This window comes from Saccopteryx leptura, chromosome 5 (genome assembly GCF_036850995.1).
Source record: "Saccopteryx leptura isolate mSacLep1 chromosome 5, mSacLep1_pri_phased_curated, whole genome shotgun sequence".
In the NCBI taxonomy this organism is placed as follows: Eukaryota; Metazoa; Chordata; class Mammalia; order Chiroptera; family Emballonuridae; genus Saccopteryx; species Saccopteryx leptura.
This window is the reverse complement of record NC_089507.1, coordinates 108,279,770-108,295,389: the sequence shown is the minus strand read 5'-3', so window position 1 is coordinate 108,295,389 and position 15,620 is coordinate 108,279,770. Positions and strand designations below refer to the sequence as shown.

At 38.3% G+C, this 15,620-nt stretch overlaps 1 protein-coding gene across 15 annotated transcripts in view; it reads right to left on the bottom strand.

The window, feature by feature from the left end:
• Positions 1-280: 280 nt before the first annotated feature.
• The window catches only part of CACNB2 (calcium voltage-gated channel auxiliary subunit beta 2), a 417,779-nt gene continuing 402,439 nt past the window's right edge, over positions 281-15,620 (bottom strand). For all 15 annotated transcript variants that reach the window (XM_066387392.1, XM_066387393.1, XM_066387407.1 and 12 more), the window contains 4 exons: positions 7,844-7,995; positions 6,176-6,271; positions 4,893-5,078; positions 281-3,666 (listed from right to left, as the gene is read on the bottom strand). In XM_066387392.1, coding sequence (XP_066243489.1) covers positions 3,166-3,666; positions 4,893-5,078; positions 6,176-6,271; positions 7,844-7,995 — 935 coding nt within the window. In that variant the 3' untranslated portion in view covers positions 281-3,165. The remainder of the gene's footprint in view (positions 3,667-4,892; positions 5,079-6,175; positions 6,272-7,843; positions 7,996-15,620) is intronic.

Sequence of the window (15,620 nt, the reverse complement as noted above, 5' to 3'; positions counted from 1 at the left end):
ATGAAAGAGGAATAAAATTCAAAATCTGAACCAAGAATTGCTGCACATATAGAATTGAGGTGGGTGGAAGATTATTCTGCTGTGCTCATATCTTAAAAGCTTCTTTACCTACTTAAGCTATGATTTTATCAGCCATGATGGGAAGGTCACTAAAGTAACATCAGTGATTGGCATTGCCCCAAGGAAAAAGCTTCACCAGTAGGAAGTGTTGTTGAATTTTTTAACATAGTCTCAACTATTAGAATCATTCCTAAAATCACAATTGATACTACTACTAATAAACACTGCAGAAGCCAGCTCTTTATTTGTTTTATATGAATGACTTAAAATCAGGTTTGTTGGACATTTCAATGTAGCTGACAGCAAATACTGAACAGGAATGCATAGCAGACCATTGTCCCAAAATACAGTATGACTAAGACACCCTACATTTAGCAGCACCTTTTTATAACAGTAACTTAAATGAGCAGTAGAGAAAGCGCATAGGAGAAACTAAAAGGGGGTTGACATAAAAACAGAATTTTTAAGAACATTTCCAGCATTTTCTAGTTTGACTACAAAAATCATGATACTACAACTAAGATTAAGCTTTTGCTGTGTGAAAATACTATAATTTTACATTCCACAAGTCAGTAAATATACCATTGTCTCTGGGATTGGTTCTTCATTTACAAATTTAGTATATACTGTTTATAGATATGCTTGCTACATGATTTTCATGTATAGATGCTCTTATGTCAAATCCTGCAATATAATTTTTTGAGAAATACTCTGATTTGGACTAGTATGTTTCACAGTAAAGTGAAAAACTAAGAAACCAGGTCTGGAATTTCAAAAATGGAATCCATTAGCATGACTCTTTGAAAGAAATTAATGGTAACAACAGGTTAGATACATACTAGTTATACTTGAAGAATTTAAATATTCTAAAATCATTATTGGGATGGAACTACATGTAGCAAATGATGGGGCTGGTGATCAGCAACAACTTACCATGATGGGAAGTTTATCAGAAATAGTTTATAAAAGTAATCTTAATTGGAATATGGTTTCCCAATGACGTGACTACTTTGTATCAATTTATATATTATGACTACAGTTTTTATATTTAATAAATAAATTCATGTCAACAGTACAGAGCCAATTAACAAATATACTGATTCTGAGGGAAATGTTTCATATTAGCTGATAAAGCATTATATATGTAACTCATTTTAAAACTGAGTTATCTTGGAGGTAAGGGAAAATAAAGAATTAAATGTGAGACAGTTTACTTATAAAGGTACAAGAATATTTGGCAAGAACCTGGAATAATCAAAGCAAAACAATAAAAAATTGATTAACTTATTTAACAAAGTAATTATATTAATGTACAAATCTAAAGTCAGGCAATTATAGATAGGCATTTTCCAGGGACAAACTTCAGTACTACCTGTACACCTAATACTGTCTTATCTGTCCAGTCATAAGTGGACAAAACGTACACTTAGGAGCTGTGGAGAAGGTTTCAGCCTTAGCTTGACAACCACACTGGGGCTGCTTAGAGCAGCATCACTGAGGATGGAGAGAACATCGCCAGGCTTCCCCTTCAGAGCAGGTGTCTGGTGCAGGAAAATGTTCTTACCGTTTTGTTCACTTCAAGTCACCCCATGTGCCCTGATTACTTCTGAAGAGCAGAAACTTTGGTTATAAGAAGCACTTCTAGGTTTTGACAGACAGTGAAACTGAGTTCATGGTAGAGGACGGAATGAGAAAACTGGGAGATAACAGGAACAATAAGCAGGGTTAGAAAAGGAAGTGGGAGAAGTTAGAAAAATTTATTGTCCCACGAAATAATTCTACAAGCTGTGTAAACGTTTCTTACTAAAACAAATAATCGAACGCACAAAGATTGTACATTTCCAGTGAAACACTCACAGTTAAAAGTTGCCTGTTTTCTTTGCTCTCTAGGAGCAAAGACAAGGAGCCAACAGATGAAGGCTTTCCCAGTCACCTTTGGCAGCACAGTCCCTGACTGCTCAGCGTATCAATAAAGCACATGCAACACAATTCAGCCCAAAGCCAGGTGGGTCGAATCCTAGATATCAGTCTCTAGTTTCTTTGTTAGTCTTCACCATTCACATCCATCTCAATCAATGACTCGCACACTCTTACACACAGACGCACACGTGTGCAGACAGAGTTCTGGCTTGTAGAGTCCAGTGCAGTGACGAGAGACACTAGCTACTAAGAATGTGTTTGTCACAATCAGTGTGAGCTGTATGGATTAGAGCAACCTTTGGAGTTTGGTTATATTTACCATAATTTATGGTCAAAATGATAAACTTACAAGGATGGTAAAACATTCAGAAATTAAACTTTTTCAAGTCAAGCAATTCCACCTATTTATAGTATGTACAGACTTTCTACAAGAATGGGGACAGGTGCCTAGACAATGTCATTACAAATTTCCTGAACGGGCATTGCTAGTCCCTGTAATTCATAAAGCAAATCTGCTAACTTGGCATTAAGACTCTAAAATAGTGTGATCAAACTGATATATATATATAATATATATATATAATTATCATAAGAAGGTGTTTTCAGAAATACCATTTACAAACTGTCTATACAGTACACAGTACTAGTACATAGAAAATAGATTCTAACTTTATGATCCCCTTTGTGTAAGGCAAGACTGAATCTGTCCCCAAATTTAGTCTGCCAGAGGTACAAGCAAGAAACAGTGGTCCATGGATGAATGAATATGTGAATCAGGTGCCTACATATTAAAAATCTGGAGAATCAAGAAATTCCACTTTTTATCTGGGCTGATTCTGGCTTGCTGGATATGTCAACTACATTTCTGAAAACAACTACATTTCATAAAATACTAATGCCACCTGGATGGCAACAGATTTTGTTCAAGTGGCAGCTACCCCAAACAGTTTTGAAAAGTCCAGTACACAACCAGAGGACTGTAGCCATACCAGGCAAATTTATATAGCACTTATAAAAGAAAAAAAAGGTATTAATACTCTGTCATGCTATTGCTATTTAAGCAACAGCAATACAAAATATACAAGACAAATCACATACGATTACAATGTAGACCCCAAAGATTTAGATTGAAGGTGCTGCTATACCAGACTTAAAAAAAAAAACCCAAAACACAAAGAACCAAAGTCATTGGCGGATGTAAACATCCCTGTTCCACTCCCCAGCTTCATTCCGTTTTTTGCATATTCCCTCTCCATCCTTGTCACAGTAGCGATCCTTGGATTTATGACGGCTTCGTTGCTTGTTGCATTCGTTGTGGTCCTGCTCTCGATCCGGGTCCCTGGAGCGGTGCCGGGGCTCCCTGTGTCTGTGCTCCACGCCCCCATGGGGCTCATCCCTGTGGTTATGGTCACGGTGGGGGGCACAGTGATCCACATGTTCGTGGGAGTAACCTTCCTTCGGCTCCACATAGGCAGAGTCTCGGCTCTCTTGGGTTTCTGAGTCAAAGGTCTCCTGCCTGGAGAGGCCTCGAGTTGTACCACTGCGATGGTTGTGATGCTGGGCCGAAGAGGAAAACCGGTGCTGGGATTTCTTGACTGGTTCCAGACAGGGTTCTTCTTCATCTCGGGAAGCAGCATGGGCAGGAGCGGAGCGATCCATCCTCTGGTCACCTTGAGAACTCTGGTGCTGAAGGCAGGAAACACAGGCAGCAACCAAGTCAGAGGATAAGGAACTACTATTTCCCCATGTATAAGATGCACCTTTTTTTTGAAAAATTTGGGGCCTAAAAACTAGGAACGTCTTATACAGTGGTTGTAGATTTTTTTACTTGCATTTCCCACTTTTTCATGCTATTTTGTGCTCACTGTTGAATATCACGATTCATCATCAGACACAGATGAGGAAAAGCAAACGGATGGGAGTTGTGACAGTGATGAAGAGTTGTATGAATTTTATGATGACTAAAACTTGAGTTCAATAACTTTATGTAATACTTTTTTTTTTTCAAATTTCAGGCCCCCAAAATTAAGGTGCATCTTAGACATGGGGAAATACAGTAACACATCGCAAAACAAGTTAAGTTTCCTTCCCTCTAAGTACCCTACAGTGCTGAAGTGAAATCCCATCTAGCTGAGTTACTTCATTCTTTTGACGATGTCTGGTGCACTAAGTTATGTACTATTTCGAACTTTGTCCATTTGTAACCTTCTTATTTAAATGACTACATGAAGGAAGGAGGGCATTCTTTTATATGCTCCTTTGTGGTTTAGAAATACAGATACAAGTCCCTGAGATTTGTCTGCACACAGATGTATACTTAACTACCTCTGTATGAATACATGTGGGAAGAATAAAAATCCTTAGGATGTTGGCTCTGGCTTAAGGTAAGGATTAAGGAGAGAAAAATGATAACATATGAAAAGCTTAAATGGCAGTTACTGGTTACTGTGAGACAAGCACTGTGTTCGCAGTCACATTAATGAAGTCATGAATACAACCCCCTGAGAGAGGCTGCCAGCATTATTCCTGAGACATCTAAGGCAACGGGCAGATAAGGAACTTATTCAAGGTTATACGCTTGGTAACCTTGCGGTGGAGCCAAACTTGTAAGCCAGGCAGTGGCAGTCTGATTCTACTGTCTGTGCTGCTAACTGTGTAGCAAATCCTTCTACCCTTGTCTTAAAGAACATGTTTACGAGAGTTCTAAAGTCTGTATAGAGTCACAGTATACTGTGTTTACACTTTTCTTACAGGAACACTACTCACACTGAAGATGTTTAAATGACAGTTTATCTCACTTTGGATAGTCACTCTATTGGCTCAAGCACTGTGCTGGATCTGGGCTTGAATCCCAGCCACGTGACCTTAGGCAGCCTACTTTCTCAATGAAGTTGGTAAAGAACTGCCCTTACCTGTGAATTAGAGGCTGGCGTGGGGCTCACAGGCAGAGTTGAAGTGGCTAATGTACGACTAAGGAGAGGGTTGGGGAGACTGCTGCTGGGAGGATGGGTAGCCTTCCAGTAGGCCTCCAGGTAGTCGGCGAGGTGCTCACAGGCGTCCTCGAGCTGGTTCTCATCCAGGATCACGTCAAACAACTCCTGCAGAGGCGAACGTTTCAGGCAGCACACTTATACCAGATCCGGCACTGATGTGAGTTTCACACCTCCCACCCCAGCCTCACAAAGTGGGGATGGGCTCATGAGCTGCATCATTTTGTATTTGCTGTGGCTTATGGGTTCCTTTCTCCTTTTCCATCCACTAACTGTCCTACTGAGTCAGCTTATATCATTGTTTGGATCACTGGATGCCTAACCAACAGCAATGACCAGGGAGTCACAGGTGTAATAGCTGTTAAAGGGCATGACAGAAAAGTTGCCTGTCAATAGTGAAAAAGAGAATTGGTACTATGGTAGAAAGAGATGAAGAGATGTGAAAAGAAAAGAAAATACCAACTGAATAGTACAGGAAAAGCCTGTCTTGACATAGACTGAAAAGTTTAATTCTGGAAATTAATGAGGCAAGATTAGGACAGGAAATTTGGCAGAAAAAGCTGAAACCACTGATTATTTGACATGGTCCAAACTTCAAAATACTTCAAAGTGCTTATCATAAATTCTAACATACTCTAAGCAATCAAAATGGATATAATCCTAATTCTTGGAATTTCTGAAATACTTGCACTCAAAAAAACCAACAAAAATCAAGAAGCCATCTACAGTCCCAAGGCATGGTATATAAAGCATGAATTAGAAGTAGGAATGTATTCAGACATCAAAATCTGGGTAACTGATTGTTTAGACATTTGTTTTTTACATGGTCTCAAATCAATTTCTCAGATAGCTATTAAGAGGGAGCATGTCGCTCCCTATTAATAGGATTAACCCCAAATAGATCTGTTTTACAAACCAAGTTTTTTGAGACCACAGTCTTGTTCATTTAAGATACTAACGACGCATTAGACACAAAGCAAAGTGGCCACAGAACTTGCCATAGCTGTTTGTAAGCCACGATCTGGCCACAAACAGTGCTGACAGCAGGAAGTAGGACATTCTTCGGAATGAAGCTCACTACTAAGTGGTGAGGATTCTTCCCCCCAACAGGCATTTAACCACCTACGTTTTGTTTGCTCGTTTTTTAAAATGTTTGCCAGTTCTAAGCTCTTCACCTCGATATACTATATAAAGAGAGAACTTACTGGAGGGCACTGAGACAGTTTATCAGCTGCTACCATCTGGACGTTGAGGTGTTTAGCTTGAGATTTCCCTCGAGATTTTATTAGCCTTTGTAGGACCTGTAAAAGAAGATATTTTTAACAAGGATATCTGCACTCAGATAAATGACAAGATTCATTATTTGCTCCTTTCTCTGAGGACTTTTTATAGATAGCACAAATGGCTTCTAATAGATTGAGCTATAAAGTATAATATATAAGATTACCTGAAAATTGCTATGTGAACTTAAATCCCAGTTGCAAGCTCTAAAAAACCTAACTAGCCATGGAGCTTATTCTGAGTCTTTTTTTCCATCTGGCAGTGATAAACATTTGTCTCAGACCTTTCTTTTAAATGATTCTTGAGAAACCCAAAAAGTGTTTCTTTATGTGAACTAAAGTTAACAATAAACCTTTTAAATGCTAATGGAACTACTTATTTTTATAAAAATAGCTCCACTTTTTGCAAACCTCTCTAGTGCCTACAAGGGGAGCCCCCTGCCTGCTCCCACATGTCATCTGCTACACTGCATGCTGTGGGTTGAGGTATGTGGAGCAACTCCGCCTCCTAAAATCTGCCCTTGAGAAAAGAAATATTTTAGTAGCCTTTTCAGACAATTGTGGATATTCTTTGTAGTGTAGAAACTACACTCATTTCTTAAAGACTAGTTGCTATGTGAAATATGAAACCATATCTATGAACTTCTCTTACTTTGGTACATTAAGTTCCATTGGCCTCTCTTGAAATTTGAATGGATTTTTTTATCATGCATGATTTAACTTCACTCATTGATCGTTTGAAATAATGGTTCACTGAGTTCTTCAGATTGTCCAAATGTTGACACACTTCATTAAACAATATTAAAGCATATATGTTAATATTATCACTGACCTCATTAGAAAAGCCTTGCTCTATTGGGATGTTGCCAAGCTTTCAAAGGTGGATACAAGCTTTCCAAAACTCTGATTTTTCTTTGAAAGCTTGAGTTTTATCATTGGTAACAAAGACTATTAGCTATTTTACTTGATGTGGTACTCAAGTCTGAATAAGCATTGTTCTTTCATATAAAAATTGTATGCCATGATGAAAAGTGGCTCCTTAGTTCACAACTCAGTCATACTGATGCTTGCTCTTAACATACTTGGGTATACAGTATACTTAAAAGGCTTGTTCAAGAGTCAAATTTAATAAAATTAAGTGAAACTGGTTATTTGGTTTTGTTTTGTTTTTTAACTACAAGTGCATGGTGGGAAGATTACAATAACTACCATACTGTCTGGAACCACAGCTTGAATCATACTTAGATACTTGCAGTTTTACCCACCATTACTGTTGCACCATCAGTGAAAATGTCAAAACCATAAAAAAGGTGAATGGTGTTTAGTATTATTATGGAAATAGTTCTGACCTTGTGAACCCTCTGATGGTGTCTTAGAACCCTCCACCCAGAGATTTCACTGCACTTTGACAACCAGCTGTTCTAAACTGTGAAACTCATAATCATGCTTTGCTTATGTCAACCTTGAGAACTAATACCTCTTCAAACTCCGTGATGGATAAAGATGTACCTAGCCTGTTCTAACTGCAAGACAACATAAACGAACATTTTGGCAAACTTTGATTACAGAGCAAACAACAGCAAACGTCCTTACCTTAGGAGAAGAAATCTTTACATACACTATAATAGGGGCCAGAGAAGTTTTACTGAGCTGAGCTGGATGATTAATAGTGTCCGCATCAAGGACTACTAGTTGCAATGTTCTTGCAAGTTCAAAAATCCTTTCTATTTCACTTTGAACTTCAGCTGTAAAGGTTAAGCAGAATTTGATTACATAGTACAGTATTTTTTAGAGTAAATCGAGGTACAGAAAAAGGTACACTGCCTCTTCAAAAGGTATGCTAATCTACCACTAGGTTAATATTTATAGGCAACATCTGATAAAAGCATTGTTTCCCCTAACACCTTAAAAATTTAGAAAATCCCTCTCTCAACGAGCTCTAAAGTTTACTTCCAATGTAGCACTATTTCTGAGAGTCCTACTGACTTATCGTGCTGTAAAAGTTTCACCATGAAATAATTTTATTAAAATACTGTAAAACAGAAACTTAAGAGAGTGGTGTCATGTGTTTAGTTCTGACCACTTTATCCTAGCAACCATTACCAGCTTTCTTTTCCCTGCATGGGCTTATCTGTGTTTATCACCTGCTATGCTTTTTGGCTAGGATGGAGCCTACATGTGTTTATTAGCAAGCTGAAGTATTACAATAGGAGAAACATTAAGAGTGTCTATATTGGCTCAGTGGTAGAGTGTCGGCCTGGCGTGCAGGAGTCCCGGATTCGATTCCTGGCCAGGGCACACAGGAGAAGTGCCCATCTGCTTCTCCACCCCTCCCCCTCTCTTTCCTCTCTTTCTCTCTCTCTCTCTCCCCCTCCTGCAGCCAAGGCTTCACTGGAGCAAAGTTGGCCCGGGCGCTGAGGATGACTCCTTGGCCTCTGCCCAAGGCGCTAGAATGGCTCTGGTTGCAACAGAGCAATGCCCCAGATGGGCACAGCATCATCCCCTGGTGGGCATGCTGGGTGGATCCTGGTCGGGCGCATGAGGGAGTCTGTCTGACTGCCTCCCCGTTTCCAACTTCAGAAAAATACAACCCCCCCCCCAAAAAAAAAAGTATCTATAACAACTAGTCTAGAAACACTCTAATCACATTTTCCACCAACAAAAGGATGGTCCTTCAACATTTAGGTTTCCAAAGGGCATTTATCTAATAGAGGCAGCACTACAAGTCTGAGCTATAAGACTTACAAAAAACCTATTATCAAACATCTAAAAATCTACTTGAAAACCAAGAACATTTCATTTAATACATATACTTCTCCATGATCTTTGTAAAGTCTAAAACAGGACTTTCCAATAGAATTTTCTGTGATGACAGAAATATTCTATGTTACTGCTAGTCAGTGTGACAACTGCTGACCACAACTGGCTACGGAGCACCTGAAATGTAGCTAATGTGAATGAGCAACAAAATTTTAAAAATGTAATTTAAATTTACATTTTAAATAATGTAAAATGAAATAGCCGGAGAAGCCCCGTAGACAGTGCAGGTCTATAAAGCATAATATGTAACCTATAGTACCCACTGCAGTCAAGAAGGGCCAACTCCATGAGACTCGGGACTTACAGAATAACTTTTCATTCACCTTATGCCTCTGGATCCAAGTAGGAGATTCCTGGAGATTTTAACTAGTATTCAAGAAAAGGCAAGTCACTAAAGGTCTGCCTCACAGTATGTTATAATTAGATTTACCTGGATGTCTTTAAAATTAGCATTCAGACCACTTAGGATATCAATTTTAAAATAATTTTTGGTCATATACTACCTAAAACACAGTTTTGCTAAAAGAAAACAAACAAAATTAAGGTTTTGGATCTACCAGTTTAAGAAACACAGAAAACAGATAATCATATAAATGCTGCCAGTGTAATGCAGTTACCAAAATTCAGATCGGACCCCTATGAAATAAGGGTTTCTCTAAGTAAAAAATTACAAGAAAAAAATAGGAAAAACTATAGATTAAGAGAATCAAGGACCTATGAAATAATCACAATGTATGGACTTCATTTGGACCCTGACTTAAGAGTAGTAATTTATATATATTTATAATATGGAAATAAAATATATATAAAAAGTATATATAAAATATGACAATAGGAAATGTGGTTAAGTGAAAAATCTAATGATATTAGGATGTATTAAGGTATGACAGTGGCATTATGGTTTAAATAAAAGAGCCCCTCATGTTTAGAAATACATAATGAAATATTTATAGATAAAGTCATAGGATGTTTGCGTTTTCCTTCAAAATAATCCACAAACTGTTGCAGAGGAAGGGAGGGACTGGAAATGAAACAACACTGGCCGTGCATAGATGATAACTGGAACTGGTGATGAGTACCGGAGGTTCTTGATACTATTTACATTCATATATATTTAAATTATCTTAACAGTTTTAAAAATAAACATGGTATTCTGATCAGTCCTTTCATAATAATGTTCTAAAACATTACTAATACAATTATTGGTCCTAACTCTTCTCTGTTGATCTTTAAATTTTTATATCTATAACCTTGATTCTTTGTGCCCTATAAATGTTTTCATGGCCACTAGCCCCCTACAGTCAAGTTATAATGTCAATATTTATTGTAAGCATTAGGAATTTGATCAGCCCACATCTAACATCATACTCAATGGCAGAAAATTGAAAACTGTTTCTCTAAGATTAGAAACACTCTCACTACTTTTATTCAACATAGTATTGAAAGTCCTTGCCGAAGCTGTATTCGGCATACAGTTAGAAAGGAAAAAGTTAAACTGTCATTCTTAGCAGATGACATGATACTAAAGATAAAACCCTAAATACTTCACCAAAAAACTGTTAGAACTAATAAACAAATTTAGTAAAGTTGCAGAATATAGTTAATATTGATAATTTGGTTGCATTTTTCTATAATAATGAACTATCAGAAAGAAATTAAGAAAACAATCGCATTTAAAATTACATTAAAAAGCATAAAATACCTAGGAATAAACATAACCAAGGACATGAAAGACCTTACACTGAAAACTAGGAGCTGATGAAAATAACTGAAAACACAAATAAGTGGAAAGATGGTCTGTGCTTATGGATTGGAAGGATTAGTATTTTAAAAATGTTCATACTACCCAAAGCAATCTATAGATTCAATGCAATACCTACCAAAATACCAATAGCATTTTTCACAGAAACAGAACAAACGACCCTAAAATTTGTATAGAATCACAAAAGACCCTGAATAGCCAAAGCAATCTTGAGAAAAAAGACTACTGCTGGAGTCATTATGCTTCCTGATTTCACACTACATTACAAAGCTATAATATTCAAAACAGTATGGTACTTGCATAAAAAGACACATAAATTAATGAAGTAGAATAGACAGCACACAAAGCCACACATACATGGTCAACTAATTTATGACAAAGGAGCCAAGATATACAATGGGGAAAGGCCAGTCTTCAATAAACGGTGCTGGAAACATTGGATTTCCACATGCAAAAGAATGAAATGGGACCACTATCTTATACCATACACAAAATGAACTATAGACTTGAACGTAAGACCTGAAAACAAACTCCTAGAGGAAAACAGGCAGTAAGCTCATTAACAGTTGGTCTTGGCAGTGATTTTTAAATTTGACATCAAAAGCAAAAACAACAAAGCAAAAATAAAAAAAGTGGGAGTACATCTAATTAAAACCTATCCAGAGCCCTGGCTGGTTGGCTCAGTGGTAGAGCGTCGGCCTGGCGTGCAGGAGTCCCGGGTTCAATTCCCGGCCAGGACACACAGGAGAAGTGCCCATCTGCTTCTCCACCCCTCCCCCTCTCCTTCCTCTCTGTCTCTCTCTTCCCCTCCCACAGCCAAGGCTCCATTGGAGCAAAGTTGGCCCAGGCGCTAAGGATGGCTCTGTGGCCTCTGCCTCAGGCGCTAGAATGGCTCTAGTTGCAACAGAGTGACGCCCCAGGGGGACATTGCATCGCCCCCTGGTGGGCATGCCGGGTGGATCTGGGTCGGGCGCATGCAGGAGTCTGTCTGACTGCCTCCCTGTTTCCAACTTCAGAAAAATACAAAACAACAACAACAAAAAAAAACCTGTCCAGCAATGGAAACCATCAACAAAGTCTGAAAGGAAGAAAATATTTGCAAGTCATATCTGATGGGTATGACTTAATATCCAAAATCTATCAAACTCATACAACTCAATAGCAATAAAACAATCCAATCAAAAACTGGGCATAGGATCTGAATAAACATTGTTTCAAAGAAGACATACAGGTGGCCAGCAGGTACATGACAAGATGTTTGACATCACTAAACATCAAGGAAATGCAAATCAAAACCATAATGATTATCATCTCACACATATCAGAATGAATATTATCAAAAAGTCATCAAGTGTTGGTAAGGATGTGGAAACTAATATAATGTTATATGTCGATTATATCACATAAAAAAAGAAAACTGATGATAAAGATTTTCATTTGTACTCAGTTAATCACTATTCATACAGTTACAGAATCCCACACTTGAACTGTATCTTCATGTATTCAGAGGTCTGAGCACAATTAGTTGTTTTACTGATTATAAATGTATTATGTCTTCATTGTATTAACATCTCGAGGACTGATAAGCAAAATAATCCATTACCTATGTATTCACAAATTTCTTTTATTAGTATATGTATCATGTGTACTATATCTTTCTAGTATTCTTACATTAAAAAATGACACTAAAAACTAAGGGGAAAAATAAAGTATATTTTAAAAGATTTTAAAATGGCTTTTCAGAATCCCAGTGCAACATATTAGTAAGTAAAGTTTAAGGAACAATGACTAATAAATTCAGAGGAAAATATTTTTAATTTCCAAGGAAAACTGGTGATTTCAAAAAGAAATGTATTCTAACTCTGTTTTTCTTTGACAGAGTACATCACACTCAGAATTTACTTCAGAAAAGAGAAAGACTTCTCTGACATTCATTTCTGAAACTGAAAAGAGGACATAAAGCCAATTTGGTCCTTTAGAGTTGTCCTAACCGGTGGAAGAATGCCCACTCAGCATCTCAACGATAAGGCAAGCTCATTCATCTGTCCACATCCCACAGTCTCTTATACACACTGAAGTAAAACCAGTACTTATAAAATGAACATTAGTTTTGTCTATGCTTTATACCCCTGAGATATAAAAGCAATGCTCAGGAACAAACAGCATGTCCAAAACAAGAAAGATAAGTTAACTTGTTTGCGAAGAAGTTTCAGTAATCAATACTGTACAGAGAGCGGAGGTTGTTACTTTCATGATAGCTAGTGTCGGATACATCTAAGTGTCAGTTAGGAATTAAGACCTTGAGGCAGCTCTTACTTCAGTTACTCAATGATAATTCCAATGCCATTTCATAATCACTAAACATAAAACTAATTATGACAAATGCTTAAAAAGGACAGCTGTAAAGCCCTCTTTAAGAACCTCTTCCTTGGCCCCAGCCATAAGTTCTGCCTCTGGGCTCCTCCCGCCTCTCAGGCACCAAAGTGGCTTGGGGTACAAACTAGACTTCACCTCTTCACAGAGCTGTGTGACCCTTGGGTAACATGCTTACCTTCTTGGAATCTAAGTATTCTTGTCTGTAAAGTGAAAATGAGGACTAATTGAATCAACATGCAAATTACCTATTGCAGTGTTTGGCCCATAATAAATACTAATAAATATCAAGTATTGCTTTGTACCAACCTATGGTAACACTTATCTCACAATACTTCAGTGATGTGATTAAAAGCTTTTCCAATAGGCTGTGGACCGATCAAAGACTGGGAAGAACATAATCACTGGTAAGCCTTCCTTCAGTGTAAGGACCTGGCACCTAGTTGGCACTCAACAAGTGTGTTGAAAGAGTGAGTCAACTCAGTAAGGCACTGAGATTTTGTAAAAGTAGTGGAGGTAAAGCTCTTATTGTAGGGAAAAAACTCATTAAATATATCTTCAAAATGTGGATCATGAAGTTGACTACCAAACTGTGTTTAGATGAAGTGAAGTGCCCCCTCGGTGTGGAGGTATTGGTAGCTGGTCCATCAGAACAATGCTGTGGACTAAGTGGGCTGCTTTCACAAGACAGACAAAACGAGCATATTAATGGCTAGGTGAAAAGGAGGGAAGACATGAAATTCAAAAGATCAACCAGTCTCATAAATTCTACATTTATTTGCGAGGCTAATTTTATAGCCTATTATCAACCCTTCATTATCTATAAATTTGTTTTCCCTCTTAAGCGAAGACAGGTAGTCAAGAGAATTTGAATTGACCTCTCTTCAAAAGTCACTGACTTCCCATTGTTACCCTCATTCTTCTCCTTAGCCCATCCAGTAAGGACTGACTGACTGAATTACTAGTTATGAAATTTTTGAGGTGCAAGATATATTCCTTTATATCAAACCTAAATTTTTATCTACTTTAGTTATTGAATAAAAATAACTATAAAAACTGTGCACTATATTTGGAAAACTAGAAATAAAACTACAAATAGCAGCCCCCATTGACTTGCTCCTACTACAGCAGACTCTGCTCACAACACCCCTGAGAGGCGCAGTCTGAGCATCACTGCCATTTAGAGTGGGGAATGGGCTCAAAGACTACGTAGTCTGCCAGGTTTAAATCAGCACAAATAGGGAAGACCTATAAAAAGCAAGAATAAAGATAATAAGCAAAATTCATAAAACAAAACAAAAAAATGGTAGCATTTAGTACTAGGAATAATCTTAAGGAACGACATATACACATACACCTATGCTGACACACCTGGAGTATTAAAGTATCAAATTTGTACCAAATAACTTCAACAAGTTTCCCACACAATGGAGTCCACTTGATCCACATTACATGTCATTCAATGTGTTCTGTTGGTAGAAGGGGGATCCTCTGACCATTCTCCTGCCTGCAATATGTGTATTTTTTTTTAATTACCTATGCCCTAGCACTACCATAAGAAAAACTAAAAAATCCTCATACTTAACAAATAATTATAACACATACATTCCCCTTCCCTATAAACTTAGATAAAATGCAAGTGGAGTTTCCGAGGAGTCCAGATGACCTGTGCAGCCCATGTGAGTCACTGATCATTCCCTGACTTCCGGCCCCACGGCCAACTTCCAGGTGACCTAGGGATTCTTTCCTCTGACTCTCCCTGCATTATCTCAGCACAGCACCAAGTCAAGGATGGAAATGCCTAGCCAAGAAAGTCAGTGGGTTTTACCAGTCTATCTTACCCGCTCTATAGCAAGCAGACCACTAAGGTGCTCTCTCTCCTCAGTGTGCTTCTCTCCTGGACTTCCCTGCATGGCCAGCCAGCTGCTGCTTCCCCTGCCGACCCTGAGGATGGTGGTTCTCTCCAGGCTTGTCTTATTCTTCACTCCCTCCTCTGGCTGGCTACACGAGTTAACGACTGGCCATCCTTCTTTTTGTGGATGCTGTACTTGCAGATTTCCCTCCCAGCTAAAATTTGCTTGTAAAGCCCCACATCAATCCCCATGGCACTTTTCAGTCAGTCAGGGACACGCGCACAGCAGCAAGGAGGTCCCCAATGTGCACGTGGTCCACTGAGGACAAACAAGCTGACACTCTCTGCCTTCTTGTTTCAGCTCTCATACTATAAACAGGTGTGCTTTCTGTGGTCTGGCTAGAACAGTGTTTTTCTCATTTTTGTGTTGCATTGTGTGTGTGTGTGTGATTTCACTGTTTAAAGCGGCCCCCACGCCTCCTAGTGCTGAAGCGCTCCACAGTGCAGGAAGGCCGAGACGTGCCTAATGGAGAAAAACACTTGTTAACTAAGCTTCTTTCAGG